This window comes from Perissodus microlepis, chromosome 13 (assembly GCF_051167445.1).
Source record: "Perissodus microlepis isolate ML-2025 ecotype Zambia chromosome 13, ASM5116744v1, whole genome shotgun sequence".
NCBI lineage: Eukaryota > Metazoa > Chordata > Actinopteri > Cichliformes > Cichlidae > Perissodus > Perissodus microlepis.
The window spans coordinates 27,700,706-27,717,585 of NC_140473.1; the positions used below are offsets into that span (position 1 = coordinate 27,700,706).

The 16,880-nt window shown below is 38.7% G+C and overlaps 3 protein-coding genes across 5 annotated transcripts; 2 read left to right on the forward strand and 1 right to left on the reverse strand.

Moving 5' to 3' along the window:
• Window positions 1-308: 308 nt before the first annotated feature.
• LOC146375280 (kelch-like protein 10) lies at window positions 309-6,290 on the forward strand. Its single transcript, XM_084949512.1, has 5 exons — window positions 309-573; window positions 1,505-1,991; window positions 2,559-3,152; window positions 4,976-5,125; window positions 5,362-6,290. The coding sequence occupies exons 1-5, from the start codon at window positions 440-442 to the stop codon at window positions 5,659-5,661; spliced, it is 1,665 nt and encodes a 554-aa protein (XP_084805638.1). The 5' UTR covers window positions 309-439; the 3' UTR covers window positions 5,662-6,290.
• Window positions 6,291-8,976: 2,686 nt separating this feature from the next.
• On the reverse strand, window positions 8,977-11,899 carry lhb (luteinizing hormone subunit beta). Of its 3 annotated transcripts, none has more exons than XM_084948968.1 (3): window positions 11,655-11,899; window positions 11,180-11,315; window positions 8,977-9,317 (listed from the first exon to the last, which is right to left on the reverse strand). In XM_084948968.1, exons 1-3 carry the CDS (start codon window positions 11,750-11,752, stop codon window positions 9,084-9,086), a joined length of 468 nt encoding a protein of 155 aa, XP_084805094.1. In that variant the 5' UTR covers window positions 11,753-11,899; the 3' UTR covers window positions 8,977-9,083. The 3 variants fall into 3 exon arrangements, with proteins under 3 accessions (XP_084805094.1, XP_084805095.1, XP_084805096.1); XM_084948969.1 differs by having other exon boundaries at window positions 11,180-11,307; window positions 11,650-11,899; XM_084948970.1 differs by having other exon boundaries at window positions 11,180-11,298; window positions 11,647-11,899.
• Window positions 11,900-13,585: 1,686 nt separating this feature from the next.
• Window positions 13,586-16,858, forward strand: cox20 (cytochrome c oxidase assembly factor COX20). Its single transcript, XM_084949468.1, has 4 exons — window positions 13,586-13,748; window positions 14,446-14,560; window positions 15,284-15,347; window positions 15,495-16,858. The coding sequence occupies exons 1-4, from the start codon at window positions 13,716-13,718 to the stop codon at window positions 15,637-15,639; spliced, it is 357 nt and encodes a 118-aa protein (XP_084805594.1). The 5' UTR covers window positions 13,586-13,715; the 3' UTR covers window positions 15,640-16,858.
• The last annotated feature ends 22 nt before the right edge of the window (window positions 16,859-16,880 follow it).

A 16,880-nucleotide genomic window follows, 5' to 3' on the forward strand; every position in this document is an offset into this window, starting at 1 on the left:
AAATATTTATTTTTTTCAATGTTATGGTCATTTCAGTTAAAATATAGAATTTTTTCTTCTACATTTATTTAATATCTGTTTTTGTCGCTGATATTTTTATAAATATTTTATTTGGCAAAATATATTTATGTACGTTCCTTAAAAATACAAGGCTTGCAAAATGTCATACATACAATTGAATTTACTAAGGTAGAAATTGTGATTTTGTAATACAATTTGGTTTATTTGTAATCCGTTCCCCGATTAATTAACGGAAGAACCGAATGAAGCACTATGATTTTCAAATATAAACAGACTAGTGACACTTTCCAGGCAGCATAAGTTAACGTAATCAGTAATTTAGACAAAGTACCTTACAAAGTGTAGGCAGATCTCTAAAGGAAAACACTAAACAGGAGATTTTTTTAGAAGTTTAAACATCTTGAGTAACATCTGAATAATGAACAGCACCTGTAGTACTGTCTTTAGTGAGCTTTTTCTGGAGGGACAGTTGTGTGACTCTGTGATCCGAGCTGGAGATGTTGAGTTTAAAATTCACAGGATCATCCTCTGCAACTGCAGTGCATACTTCAGGTGAGCAGGCCTGTGTTGTTTGGCTGTGGTTTGGTTCTGCATCTATCCTACTTCGAAGTTTTCATGTAACACAGTGCAGCAGGTATTGGGAGGTTTCAATGTTACACTGTACTTTTTGATCACTAGAAATGTTCTGGAGCAATTTTTAGGGGGAAAAAAATCAGTCCTGTATTTTTATTTAGTTATTTATTTTGGGAGGTTTGTTGGGATACATATATAGTATAGGTTTGTGTTTGACTCCACAATGAGCCTTTAAGAGGTAGTTTGAAAGATTACAGACGCTATAAACTGGCTTTCTCATTATATTTCATCAGCACGACAGCAGCAGCAGCAGTTCTAATAAAGTTGTGCACAAACTGGCCTGCACCAAAAGGACCACATCAGTGGTGATATTAACTGTGCCTTCACCAGTTTAGCTGAAATTGTATGTCTAAATAGGCAGGTAATCAATTTAGGGCCAGACTGAGAGGTGGCAAATGATATGCCATTTCTGTTGCAGTGGGACATGTCTGCTCTTTCCAATTCTGTCTAGTCAGTAAATTTGATAATGTGAAATTCAGTTATTATATTTGCAGCTATTTAATGCCTGCTGTCCCCTGTCCCCCTAACCTTGTTACTGTATAGGAATATTTGCTACAATGCCTAGACAACTCTATATCTTTCTGTCTGTCTAAACATAGCAGCAATGCTGAATGTTTTTCTGCACATGTCTGAATAGATGACCTTAAATAGGAGACTGCCCATTTGAAATCAAGTCATTTTAGATTTTTGTTACTTTAATTTCATATCTCTTTGATCACAGCTTGCTCAAGTAAGCATGCAGCTGAAAAATCCTACAAATGCTATTTAACTATGAGCTGCATGACATCAGGTACTTTTTAAGTTCCATGACAGAGAGACAATGTGAAAATGCTGATCTGAATCTGCACAGGGATCTCTTCTGCTACAAACCACTACCATCAAACGAGGTCTACAACTTCCCCACTGTGTCTCCAAAAGCAATGAGCCTCATTTTGGAATATGCCTATACCCAATCTGTTGTGGTGACGGAGGACAATGTACTGGAGCTGTTGGTGGAAGCAGACCACTTTATCGTGACTGGCGTCATTCAAGCCTGCTGCAACTTCCTGGAGAGGAAGCTTTGTGTAAATAACTGCGTCAGTATCTGCAATCTGGCACACTTACACAACTGTCCTGACCTCAGGGGAAAGGCCTTTCTCTACATCCTCCATCACTTTGAAGAGGTTGGTGCACTCTCCTTGGAGTTCCTGCAGCTCTCTGTGCAGCAACTATCAGATCTTATTGAGAAGGATGAGCTCAATGTGAAGCAGGAGAGCACTGTGTTTGAGGCCATTCTCAGATGGATCAACTATTCCCCTGTGGAACGTGGGTGTGACATGCCCGCACTGCTCAAGCAGGTAACTGAAAATGGGATATCAATTTAAATGCTCCTCTAAGTGCATTTATTTTGTTTATTACTCAGTGAGGGGCTGTTGAATGAATGGTACAGTTTGAAAGTATAGAAAGTAACTTCCGCTGTAGCAATTTGAATTAGGAATAAAAAATAAAACATAAGCTTGATGCCTGATGCAAAAAAAAAGAAGTTTGACTGTACACTATTGTGTTTACAGAGTTGGGTGTCCAGGCCGCCCACCTGCTCGCCCATCAGCCTTTTATGGCTGACGTGTAAAAAGCTAAAATTGCAATGGCAGAATTACTCAAACTTAAGCTTGGTAATAGAGTTAATGTAGGGGAATCATTCTTCTTCATTCTTAATCACATTGGGGGGGCTGTTTCTAATTCACTTGGGAGTGTGCATCAGAAGGTGCTCATCATTTATCTGGGTGATTCCATGACATTTTGATTATAGGGATAGTGCTATACTTCACTAATGGGTGGTGGCATGGTGGCTACGTCCAACTCTTATATACAGTCTAATGTTGTATTTCTTGCCTTTTTCCCTTATGATTCTTGTTTTCATCCAGGTCCGCCTACTATTAATGCCCACTGAGTACTTGGTTGACACTGTGAGCAGAAATGATCTGGTGAGTAGTAGTCCGGCATGCATGAATATGGTAACCACTGCCATAAAGATGCTAAATGAGTCCAATATGGAGAGACCTCTGACCCAAACACGCCTGCCGTCTGAAGTCTTATTGGCCGTTGGTGGATGGGTGAGTCATTTCCCAAGTGACAAGATTGAGTTGTACAATGTCCGAGCTGACCACTGGGTGCCGCTGAGCTGGAGACACAATGCTTCTCTGGGATTCTACGGTTGTGCTTACCTCAATGGATGTGTCTATTGCATCGGAGGTTTTGATTTCATAAGCTATTCAAGTCGTGTGAGAAGGTTCAGCCTCACCAGCCAAACCTGGACAGAGGTGGGGTCGATGCATGAAGAGCGGGGCTTTCTCAGTGTGGCCACACTGAATGGCTGCATATATGCTATGGGAGGGTGCCGAAAACAAAAGAAACTGAAAACTGCAGAACGATATGAGCCTGACACCAACCAGTGGACTATGATTGCATCGATGCACAAGCGCAGGACAGAAGCTGGTGCTGCAACACTACACGGCAAGGTAAGTGGAATTGAGGTAGTGGAAGATCTCTGCCATGTTGGTTTTGTGGAGAAAGTGGTGGACAAAGTTAACTGGTAATGCTAACAACCTTGGTTAACAAGCTGCGTCAATAAAATGTACAGTCAAATAATTTCATTAGAAATGCACCAAAAGATGCCAATGCCTTAATCTGTCAGTACACTTCCCAAAGCAGTCACAAACCCAAATTTTAGCTAGGACGCTATCCATATGGATTAGGTTTTTTGTAGTCTTTTGTGTCTGGCTGTAAAAATGATTTTTAAGGCTATGTAGTTGGATTTACAACATATGGGGATTTATTATCTTTTGGAGCCAGCCAACCAACGAATTTATGCACTGGAACATGAGAGCACAGTAAAATATTACTTTTCTGTGAGCTTCTGTGCAAAAAACATTTTTTAATAGTCTTATAAAGCTGGCCAATGGGAGTAATTTTTAAAAAATGAATATTTTTTTTAGATTAATGTCATCCATCCATCCATCCATCTTCATCCGCTTTATCCGAGGCCGGGTCGCGGGGGCAGCAGCAAAGATTAATGTCATGAGTATTGAGAAAGACATTCTTTCCTTGGTTGGTACTTTTTTTCTTGCAAACTTATAACAATCCTGCAAAGGATTGTTTTGGGTTTTATTTGGTTCGGTTGGTATCTTTTTGTTAATTTAATCTCAGTAAATATATGTTTTTTTTAAAAAGAATATTATGGCTTGGCAATTTCTTTATTCCTGTTTTATTTGTTTTGCTTAACATGGCACTGATTTGCAAATGTACTTTTCAGCTTGAGGGCTTATTCATCACTGGACCTTTCTGTGGAAAATATGAATAGTTTATGAATTGTATCAGTTTTATAATATTTTTTAAAGCTAAATATTTCTATTACCATTAATCCAACAGCTCAGGGAGAAGGTTAAGGTTACTTCACCCTCAGATTGTGAAAAATAGTAATTTTATCATTTCTGCATCCATATTTTCCAAGTCTGCAAAATACAGAAAATAAATGCAGCAAACTTCTGCTAAAACTAAATGTTTTAGGATAACACCATCATTTTTAGATTTTTACTACTATTATGCAAAGTAGCTACACAGAAATCTGATGAAAACATTTTTAGTTTTTCACAAGCGCATGGCACAACATAGAAGAGCCACCTCCACGGGACAAGACTCAGCAGTCCATCTGCATCTAAAGGACAAAGGTCACTCTTTCGAGGATGCCAATGTTCACATTTTGGACAGAGAGGACAGATGGTTTGAAAGAGGAGTGAAAGAAGCCATTTACGTCCACTGTGAGTGACCATCTTTGAACAGAGGCGGTGGTTTACGACACCAACTGTCTGCCATCTATAATCCAGTTTTGAGATCCCTTCCCAGACGCCTTAACACCCACTCACATCCTGGGCCATCTGACCTCAGGAAATCACATGATAGGGTGGGGCCAGGTTTCACAATGAGCTCACCTGAAACCCTGGCTGATTGTGACCCACACCGTCTTTCACACCTTGGCTCATGTGATTAGGTAGAGGATCATCAGGGGGTCCTTTGTCTCTTTTGGGGGGAAACTCCCACAGGGCTTAAATCTGGGACTCTCCACCATTTGACTCTTAGAACTGAAGAAGCTACTCGGATGAGAGGTGAAACGTCTTCAAGCAACTTAAAGAAATCCAGATGCTTTTCTTTCCAAGCTCCTTAGAATACGATGACATGGATGACTGAGAACCTTCACAGACATTTTTAGTGTTTTTAAGTATTTTCTGGAAGCTGAAACATTTAATTCTATTAATTTTGACTTAAACATGATTTTAATTTCTAGGTGTACATTTGTGGTGGTCTTACTGGAGATGAACCTCTGTCATGTGCTGAGTCCTACAACCCTGACACCAACCAGTGGACACTGATCACACCCATGGAAACCGGGAGGACTGGGGGAGCCGTGGTCGCCTACAATGACGAAATCTATGTAGTAAGAAGAGCTTAAAACATACTCTTACTACGGACAGAAATTCAAACATGGAATGTTTACTGTACCTGTATTTGGGAGTCTGTATTATTTTCCAAGTACCATGTACTGGATTATTGGAATGTGATTTCTATAATTACCCTAGAATCAGATATTTTGGAATCTGGAGACCTATTTACTTTTTTATGTTACAGAACATTTTTATGTTACAGACTGTAACAAGTCCTTTATCTGCACAGGTTGGTGGCTTTAACGGTATCACTCAGTTGCGTAGTGTCATCGCATATGACCCAAGAACAAGACACTGGCGCAACGTTGCTCCCATGTTACATCCTCGCGAAAACTTCGGCATTGCAGTGCTGGAGGACCAGCTGTATGTGGTTGGAGGTTTCCACAATGGCGGCTTATTCTGCAATGTGGAGTGCTATGATGAAAAGACCAACAGGTGGTACACTGTCAGTGACAAAGGGATGACCCAAGGTGCTGTCAGTTGTTGCGTTCTGAAGCGACACCCCGATCTGACTGCTTATCTTCCATAATTATTTCACATAAAGAAATAAAGAAATACATTTTTCATCAATAAAAAACTGGCTGTTTTTCTGCTTAAGATCCTGAGGTCTGACATCCCAGTGAAAAAGTCTCTTTTAGCTGAACAGAGAACTTGAACTTTCTTTTCAACATGATGGGCATTGCAGCTTCCACATTTTATGGCCACAAGGGAGGTTAACAGCTATGATATTAAGATCCCATTGGTAAAAGTCAAATCGTTTCTTCACTAATAGGTGATCCATTCAAGCCGCCATCTTCATCTCTACCACCAGCGTCTAGACTCCAGGGGGTCCTGCCCTAATCCCTATCACTGCTCCGATTCCATTCTGCCAGGATGGACCATCAGAGTCTAACTGGCAAATACCTCAAATTGAATTCTGCACATCAATAAATCATGTTCAGTTCCTTTGATTGATCTCTCCTTATTGAAATAAAGCTGATGTGTTTTCTGAAACCCAGTTTGTAGAATATATTCTGGCATTTAAATTTATAGCGTTTGAAATTATTTTGAAACACAGGAATTTACAATAGGAACCTGTAAATGAAATGCCCTTTGTTTTGTTTGAAGTCGTTATGGCAGCATGAGAAGGCTCAACATCTTACTAAGGCCTTGATCACATGCCCAGACATCAGTCAGCGATCCTCTGGCAGCCCCAGCTCATGAAGAAAAATGTGTATTCCCAAATCAGTTGGTGAGTGGTTCCTGGAGGTTGCTACGTGAAATACTGTCTGTGAAGGTTCTCAGTCATCCAGGTCATCGTAGTCAAAGGAGCTTGCAAAGAAGAAGTCTTGTCCTGTGGAGGTGGCTCTTCTGTGTTGTGCCATGCGCTTGTGAAGTGGCTGTTTGGTCTCTCCAAACAGGAGAGACCAAACAGCCTCTCCAAACAGGAGAGACCAAACAGCCTCTCCAAACAGGAGAGACCAAACAGCCACTTCACAAGCGCATGGCACAACACAGAAGAGCCACCTCCACAGGACAAGACTCAGCAGTCCATCTGCATCTTAAGGATAAAGGACACTCTTTCGAGGATGCCAATGTTCACATTTTGGACAGAGAGGACAGATGGTTTGAAAGAGGAGTGAAAGAAGCCATCTATGTCCATTGTGAGCGACCATCTTTGAACAGAGGCGGGGGTTTACGACACCAACTCTCTGCCATCTATAATCCAGTTTTGAGATCCCTTCCCAGACGCCTTAATGCCCACTCACATCCTGGGCCATCTGACCTCAGGAATTCGCATGATAAGGTGGGGCCAGGTTTCACAATGAACACACCCGAAACTCTGGCTGATTGGGACCCACACCCAGTTTCACACCTTGGCTCAGGCGATTAGAAGATCATCAGGGGGTCCTTTTGTCCCTCTGTGGGGGGATACTCCCACTAGGTTTATATCTGGGACTCTCCACCATTTGACCTTAGAACTGAAGAAGCTTCTCGGATGAGAGGTGAAACGTCTTCAAGTAAACTTAAAGAAGTCCAGACGCTTTTCTTTGCAAGCTCCTTTGACTACGTGAAATACTGTAGGGCACAAAAGGGTATACCATGCTTCATTTAAAGCCTCCTTGTGATTGCTGTAATTGCAGGCAGATTGTTGCCCATAGGGGAAAAAGTGGAAGCATGGAAAAAAGTAACTTCTTTGCAAATACTTGCCAATTACCAAAAAAACTGATAAAAATATGAAAAATGTAATGTAACCTGGAAATCACTGCAGTACCAGTGAACGGTCTTCATTTCCAGTTTACATAAACTTTTTCAACTTTCACTGCCACTTTGTGACTTGTTGGAGAGTGTTTGCAGAAAAGCTGGATACTTTTATCTAAATTACAAGAGACAATCAGTGGCAATCTGCTGGCAAACCAAGCAATAGCAAGGTTTTTTATCCAAAATCCTCTTAGCAACCATTTTTATCAACAGCTAGCAACCACTCACCAACCAGTCAAGGAATATAATTTTCTCTTTAGACACCACTGTTTAGCTTGAGATAAATGCTTGTAATAAAACTAGAAGTTTAACAACATATTATAGCTTTGGTACAAAAAAAGTGTTTGTTAATTCTTTTTTCTTATTATTGCTTCTGTTCTTTAACACTACTCACCTTTTTCCATGACATGGTCATAGGCTGCTTATAAAACATGGACATAGTCAGCATGATGTTGTCCACTGGTTTGTGAAATCCCATTTCTGAAACCACAAAATGAGCATTTGGACCTTGGCCAATTCATCTTTGATGAAGGATGATGCATTTTATCTAGCATTCTGTGGCCTTTCGACATCTTTACCAGCAGATAGAGGACAAAGAACTAAGTTAAAAAAAGACTCTGGGGTTTCAATTGACAGTACATTCACCTCTGACTTAATTAATGTTGCTGCACAGAGTTATCCAGATAAATTTAAGTAATGCTACCCCCATTTGCACAGTCCCCTAACTAAAGTGCTTCTCCAAAGTAAAACCACACATCTGTATTGGATCTGACTAACCAAATCTATAGGTCCTTCTCAGACCTAGAGAAAAGCTTCAGTATGGAACTAAGAGAGCACAGCGTTGTCCTTACTGCCACAGTAAGGACAACGCTGGCATGGGCATTATAACGTCTCTTGGTGAGTCACCTGAGCCACTTCTATTCACTCTAATCACAAAACAACCCGCAGGAAGAAAAATACACGTTGAACATTTGTGTCAAGTTGATACCCTTATCTTCAGATATGAAAGTGTGATTACTCAAAGCAATATAAGCAGGCAACGGAGCTCTTACAGGCAAAGACCACACAAGTAGATGTACATGATGCATCCACTTAATCATCCATCCATTAAGAACACCAAATCCTGATCAATTGACACAGACAAACCTTTTGGAATGGACTTCTGGATCCTGTGTTTAAATGTGCACATCACATCATTTACTGTGAGCCAGCTCAACCGTCTTCAATGTAGTTTTCTCGCCTACTGTACAATTAAAGTAGATGAAATCCAATTAGACTCACAAATTAGAGTTACAAAGGCTGACTGTAATCGGATCCACAGTTTATGAAGTGAATGCATCATGTCACATCAGTAAGACTTGAAACTAGCAATGGGACATAAATTCTTCCTAAACTGTTGAATTAGGTTATATATCACTTTACAGAAAGAACTTTTTTCCATGTAAATTTTACACAGATGTCATTTTGAATCTCTGCTGGCCTTAAGATATGAGGAAAGTTAAAGTTACTCCAGCTGTGGCGTCAATTTTCAGACGTCAGGCGTCAATTACCTTTTATCTTTTTTTAAGACACTGTTTGAGAGAAATATTCATCATGTGTTTATTTCGATAGCAGAAACATATTTTTTTTTTGTAATTACTGGTTGATTCTAAACAACAGGGCAGCTTCCGTATACTCTGTATAATGTGTTTAAATATGATTGAGGTTCTTTTAGTAGTAGAAAGGGATGTCATTCATGCAGAAGTCAGGTTGCAGGCTCTCAAAGGTGCAGTCAGATGTGTCCATGGCACAGCGACCGCAATGGCAACTCAAAGCCACAGGGTAGGTGACGATCGGGTCTACACCAGGTGGGCAGTCGGGAAGCTCAAATGTTTTATAGTACAGGTCCCGGTATGTGCACACATGCTGGTACACATTGCTGAATGGTATCTTGATGACAGGGTCCTAAAGGGAGGGGAAATGAAAACAGTGTCCTTACAAAAATGTTGTTATAACACTACAGAAGCAACTGTTTTTAAACAAGAAATTCACCTAAAATGTTAAATGAAGTTTCAAAGTCCTGGTTTTAGGCTTAAAGTCTTACTGTTAAACTGTTGTGCATCACAGTGAGGGAAAGTTGATGCTTTCAATGAACCATGTGCCAGCACAGTGCAGGGGAGCTACCTAAACACTACTCCCACAGAGGTTGATTATCTTGTTAATAGTGTTACATCTTCAGTGTGTTCAAGTCTGCATACTGTGCTCCTCAAATTTAGAACTAATGGACTCCCTGGTATAACTCACAAATGTACACCATAAAGTCGTAAAATGTACTTTTGGTTCTGAGGGATTTTTAAAAGTAGAAAGGGAGGCAGAGCCTTCAGCTTTCGGGGCCCTCTTCTGTGCAACCAGAGTCAGACACACTCTCTACTTTTAAGGCTTAAACCTTTTGGGTTTTTTTTTTCATAAAGCATATAGTTGGGCTGGATCAGGTGACTGAATCCTCCCTTAGTTACACTGCAATACGTCTAGCCTGCCGGAGGCTTCCCATAATGTGGTTTTATTGGATTTATTTTTTATGCACGACTCTGCTTTTAATCATTATTTATTATTAATCTTTGGCTCTTTTCCACAGTGTGTCTTTTTTCCTGTCTTCCTCCCCTCACCCCAAACCAGTCACAGCAGATGGCTGTCCCTCCCTGAGCCTGGAACTCCTGGAGTTTTATTCCTGTTAAAAGGGAGTTCTTCGTCCCCACTGTCACTAAGTGCTTGCTCTAAGGGGGGGTCATCTAATTGATGGAATTTTGTCTGTATTATTATTGGGTTTTTGCCTTATGATAAAGCACATCGGGGTGACTGTTATTGTGATTTGTTGCTATATAAATTAAATAGAATTGAAATTTAATATATTCCTTTACTTTTGCTGAGAAAACAGAAAGTTTTTAGTATCTGTGACACAGATACAGGTGAAATACACTGACTTTCTTCCCAGTTTAGTCACTTACATGTTTATAATAAAGGTCTGGAGTCACAAGACAAATATACTAGACACACAGCTTGACTTTACTGCAAACAGCAGCTGGCAGCATGTTTGTGACTTCATGAGTACTTAAACTTAACCTTCCTGATTTCACCACAATAAAATCCACAGACACATCAATTGAAATTGAAAATAGCTTGAAGTGGCAGCTAACACATTCTTAATAGCACATATTTTTTTAAACCACAGATTATGCAGTTATACAGGTATTAGTTTTTGCTGACTGATAAGCTTTAGAGGCACCATGACTGACTTGCTCAGAATATTTTCCCAATTTGTATACGCATGAAGTGGAAGTTTTGCATTATGTGTATCAGTGCATAGCATGTGGACTGTAACACCAGTCAGTATAGGTGGTGTCTGTAACCAGCAGCTGAAAATGTAGAAAAAAGAAAAGAGTCTGATATTAATATGTGGTAACACTTGTAAGTACCCTGTACTTTCTGGGGTGCACGTTATGTTATGGAGTGACTACGGTGCAAGTACCCTACACTTGCAATTTGTAGGCAAGTGCAGGGTATTTACAGTGTACATGTTTCATTGTTTCTTGCAAAAACCTGACTTGTTGCCTTCAAGATGCACATAAGTACAGAACACTTGTGCCTTATTTGAAGGTCGGGTTATAAAGTGTTACCTCATATGTTTTTGTAAAGAATCAAATAAGCCCTGATTGTATTATTTTTTGGTTTTTGGGCCTCCAAATGATTTGTTTTTATCTCCTGATTTTTGCAGCTTTGAAATTCTTTTGGTTTATATTTCTCTCCTTTACACTCATGAACCCCATTACCTTGGTGATGCAGTGTCCACTGCAGATGGTTGTCTCCACTGGATGACAGCTGGGACAGCCCTCCTTCTCCAGAGACACTGTCTGGTTGATGAGCTGACAGGGCGGCAGCTGGAAGGCCGCTGATGGTGGAATAAGATTTTATTCGTTCCAAAAATAAAAGCCTAAAACTTGTTACAGATTTTGGTGTTTGTGATGTTTGTGGTAATACAGGATGTTATGTAGCTTTTAAATTTGTTTTTATGTACAAAACTGGAACAACACAACTGGAACACAACCATTAATTCTATATTTTTGTTTGTTTGTTTTCTATTATTATACATTTCCTTTATAAAAGCCTTGCACACATAAATATATATTATCAGCATTTTTAATATAAGAATGACAGAATCCTCTGCCTTTTTCACAATATTTCCAATAACATCTTAGATCAATATAAGCTTCCTACAATAATCATACAGTTCTCTTACCTGCAGGAGATAAGATGAAAGTTGAAGCTCCAACAAACAAACTCAACATCAGTGCAAGGAGCATTCTGCTAATCTGTGCCATCATTCTGTAGGCGTCAAGTTGCATTAGTTAGTCACTTAGTTAATTATTCCTTAAGACTTTTCAGCTAGCAAACATAATGATGGGGGGCATTGTACAAAATAATTTTTAGACTATATTGGGTGTAATTCTATTTTCAGTGAGAAAATTAAAAGGTATTGTCCCCTTATTGTGTTCATGTTTCAGATTAAATAAAGAATAAGCCTTTAATTGGGTGTTACACCACTATCCCTGGTGTAAATCTGTGTCACTAACATATCTATACATAAGTAAAACATAAAATATATGCACATAAATCATTAATAACTCATCTAATATCTATTAATTAGGTCAGCATATACTGCAAAAACACCAGCTTTTCTATTAACAATTTCAATTTCTTGAGCTCCATGTTTATAATACTGGAGCTGGAATACAGAATAAATTTTTAAAGTTAATAATATAGATATGTAAATATCTATATAGCCCTCCACATTTAAACAGCATTCATATAAATTATCTGTCTGCTAGTAAGAGCAGCATGTCTTACCTCTCCGGTGGCTGCAGGCAGTGTCTGGAGGTAAGCTGCCCAGCTTTATAAAGGACACAGGAGTCAAGTATCTAGTACCAAACAAACTCGTATAGGATATCAGTGTTAATCCCGACTACCTGTTTTTATTAGAAGGATAAAACATTTAAACTTTTTTTTACTCACAAGCTGGCAGAAGTATAATTTTAAGAGGAAAAATGAATTTTAAAACCTTTTCTGACACAGAAGCACCAAAAATTTAAATGGTTTTCACCCAGTTCTAAACATGCAGTCTTCGCTTTAACTATTAAAAATAAAAGTCGGTTCAGAGAATGCTTAAAAATCTGTTCAAATAATTTTTATAATATATTTGACACAAACTTTAAACAATGTTTTACACTGTTTATTAGTCTACACCTCTTCTTTCTAGTCATCCCCCCTGTTATAGGTACAGTGCTCAAGTCTTTAATCTTCCTCTTTCATTTTTGTGATATTCAATCAGACTCCTAAAGTGATGTAATGATAGAAAAAATAATTACCAACAAAACAGGATGACTGCTAATCTGTTGCGGATGTAGTGAAATAACCTTGTTTTTAAATGGGGGATCACTGTGACATGCAGGCTTCCTGTTTGATGTTGTTTAATGGAAACGTTTACCCTGTCACATAATTCCCGTCAGGATTAATGTTTGTGATAGGTTAGGATGACACAGCAGTGTGACTTCAATTTCCTTTTCATTTAACTAATTAACCATTTATTTACTGTATCCATTTTCTATAACACATAAAACAAGGCAGCGCAGTCTGTATTTAGAACATATTGTCTTCAACCAGTTTACTGGAGTTTTTTCCTTAAAGCAAATAGGTACATCTACAAGCTGAAAAGTGATTGCAAATGTCTCTGTCCTTTGTTTATTTTTTATTTTTTTTAGGTCTTATATCTCTGCTTATATTGGCAAATAGCCTGTAGTAAACACTACTTCAATCATTTTTTGGCGGTCAGTTTTATATATCTTTTATTTATCATGGAAATTTTTTAAAAAAAAATTGGCAAAGAGGGCAACAGAAATTGTAAAAAAGTAAATAAATAAACAAAACAAATAACATCACAGTTCTATAAGCATATTTTAAGTGACCGAAAAGGCCTGGGTTGATTACAATGTAGGCACAATAATGAAGAGTCATAAAGATACTTGCTAAACATGTCATTACTGACTTTTTATATCTAACCCCTTTATAAATCCTGTTCACTACTAAGTAGCGATATTAGACGTGAAAAACACAGAAAAACAGGAAATCACTTTTTTTGCAGACGCCGGAACCACACATCTTCAGTACGTTTGAGTCGGCGACTCATAGGGAACGGACCATTCGACAGGTACGACGCATGCGCACAGAGGCAATGTTGTTACGAAAGTGATTATATGTTTTTAATATAAATTGAACTTGCACGTTGAAGAAGAACACAAATACGGCGGCTATATGGCAGGAGAAGATGGGGAGACTCAGACCAAGGTGAGAACTCGAAGGGACTCGATGGAATCGCGGCGGAAAAGCATTGGTGTTTGCAGAAGGTCAACATCAGCCGATTTGATTTAGCTTATTTAATTTGAACTGTAGGAGAAAATGAGGAAATTATAAGTTAACAACGAGCTCAATTCGAGTAATGACAACATGGCCGAACGTTTAAATTAAGCAGCAGTTAAAGAGGACAGCTGGATGATACATAACCTTCGTGAGACACGCTTCAGACAAGACCCGATTTGGAAATTTGGTGCTTAAAGATTAACTTTAAGTAGCAGACATGAAACCAGCATCCCTGTTAGTGAGGCAACGATTTTCTTAAACAGTATGGCAATCCGAAAACTTCGGCTTACGGATTATTGACCCAATTATTCAATATTTCTGTAAAACGCCCGTCTGTGTTCACGACAACACATTTAAATGAATAAAAAATAATGGACTGTGAGTGGTTACTGGAAAACATTAACGTGAAATAAACTGTAAAGATATTATTTTTGGCATCATTGGATTTCTATCCAGTGTGGGAAAAATGTTGTAGGTGCCCGTTGGTCACCATGAACATCTGATTATTTCCTAACTGACAAACACAGTGTTCACACAACATTGTAAAGCATGTATAGACAAAGATGGAATTCGTTTTTGGAAGAAATTAAGATCAATGTGTATGTCTTTACTGTCTGTTCTTCAGGGTCTGAGGCTGCTGGGGATCCTGGATGTCCAGAACACTCCTTGTGCCAGGGAGGCCATCCTGCATGGAGCTGGAGGCTCAGTAGCTGCTGGGCTGCTTTATTTTCTGGCTACTAGTGAGTCTTGAGTCTGAAATGTCTCTGAATTTACTGCTTGATTGTTTTTATTACTGTCACTCAAATGTGAAAGTACAGTTACTTTTGGATGCTCCCTTGCCACAAGAGGTCGCTACAGCAGGTAACTGTAGTCAACAGGATTTATAAAAGGGATATGCATAAAATAAAGAAAGGATGTGTTTTGTAATTATTTTTATGACGCTGCATTACTGTATCTACATTATAATCAATACAGTCCTTTAAAAAAAATAACTTTTTGATAACAATGTGACTTTATCTGGATAAAAACAGAAAATCTAATAATCACTTTGCCAAAATCTGATCGCAGCTTCCACCTTGTGAGAGGGATGCTGTTTGCGACTCAAAATGACTTTATATGTTTCACGAGTAATCTATTTGGCAAACATATCACAGATTATAGGCCAACAAGTCACTTAGAACAGTTTAAATTATAGGCAATCATTTTTTTGGCAAATAACGTAAATCACCTTTTGGCACAACATGCAATACCCTTCCTGACGCAGCATCAGAGGGGACGTGTGTCACGGTTCGCATGTGGAGTAATTTACTATAATTTTCTTGTACAGTTCATCGTGCAAAGCCAAAACCTCTTGATGTATCCAAACACATTTTATGGTAGTCTCTTTAAACAGAAATGCAAGTAAACAAAAGTTATTCCAGTTCATCTTATAGTTATCTGACTCGTTTTCTTGTTTTCTTCAGGTCGGGTGAAGAGGTCTTTTGATGTGGGATTTGCGGGTTTTATGGTCACCACACTCGGGTCCTGGTAGGTCTTAAGGACACAATTTTTCTTCAGTGCCTTTCACGTTTTAATCAGAATAAACATTTCTGTTTCTGGCTCTTTCTCGCCTGTCTAGCTTGTTTACTACTTTGTTGTGTAACTGGAATGCTCCTGTTTCTTCCCACTGTTAAGGTTTTATTGTAGGATGAACAATGCTAAGCTCCGTGTGCAGCAGAGGCTGATACAGGAAGGCATCAAAAACAAGGTCGTGTATGAAGGAACTGTTATGGACCCCACAAAAAAAGGCAAAGCAGAAGCACCTTCAGGCCCCTCGTGACCTCTAGCTCTTTTCCTCTCGGAGGACAAAAGAGAATGAAGCTAGGCTAAACAGACCTGAGTTTCTCTGAATTGATGGACAACATTATTAGAAACATTTTATGGATGTTTTTCTGTGTTGGATTGTTAAGGAGCTCCTTCTCTGTTATTGAAATTCCTTCATAATCTGAAAGCACCAAAGCAAGTTAGTTTCATGTTCCAGTCCCTGACATGATGAGTTTGACTCATTTTCACTGTATCCTAATGCTAAACTAATAAAAGAACTACTGATTTTGTTTTATGTGTTTTAAAATGATGATCAGGTTAAGTTATTAATGGGGTTTTCTACACATCAGCCTCTACATAATGTAAAATGAAAACTGCTAGTGTGAATCTGTTTTATGTTATTAAAGCAACAAAATCAGAAATGAATGAAAATAAGGATGTACTGAAGTCTTTTCAGTGGTGTTTATCTGAATGTGCTGAATGAAGCGTCTGTGGGAGAAAGTACAGAGCAGCAGGATTTGTGACTCAGTCTTTAAATTCACTGTAACCCTGAAGGTTTGATGATTTAATATGTAACAGTTACATGCTTTGGAAATTAAGATTAAAATTAAAAACCAAAACAAAGGCCTCATGTAGAAATTGTAATTGATGTTTTTTTATTATAAACTTTTCTGTGATTCAACTATTAATAAAATTACTGTGAGCCTTAAATTTAGGTTTAGCTTACATTTTGAGTCTGTTACCAGGGTAACAGTTTCTGTGATCCTAGCTTACTGGCAGGTTTTCTTTAATAAACAGAACTTCTCTCTGACTCCTCTTCTCCAGCTGCAACTGAACCAGCTGACCGAGGCTCTTTTTCATTTCTGCGGTCACAAAGTTGCCATTTTGATATTAATTTGTTACTTTTGTTTGTTTAGTTTGCATCAGGCTGTCAGCCTCTTACTGTAGTGATCACGTATGTATGAAATTTTGAACATATACGCTCTACGAACAAGTCCTTCTCAAGTTACAGCTGAATTCAACTCAAGAATCACATGGAAAATTTGGTTGACTCCTGCTTTATTTATAGAGGTAAATTAAGTGCAGATAAATGCTGACTGAGTGGAGAATGCTGATTACGATGACTCATTTTCCCTTGTGTATTATTTATTTGTTTCTATGGGGCTCATGGTCCACACTCAAACACATTGATTTGCCCTTTACAGCTGAATTAAAACTGTGGTTCTGCAAACTGATCAGTTTTTCTGGAAATTCAGT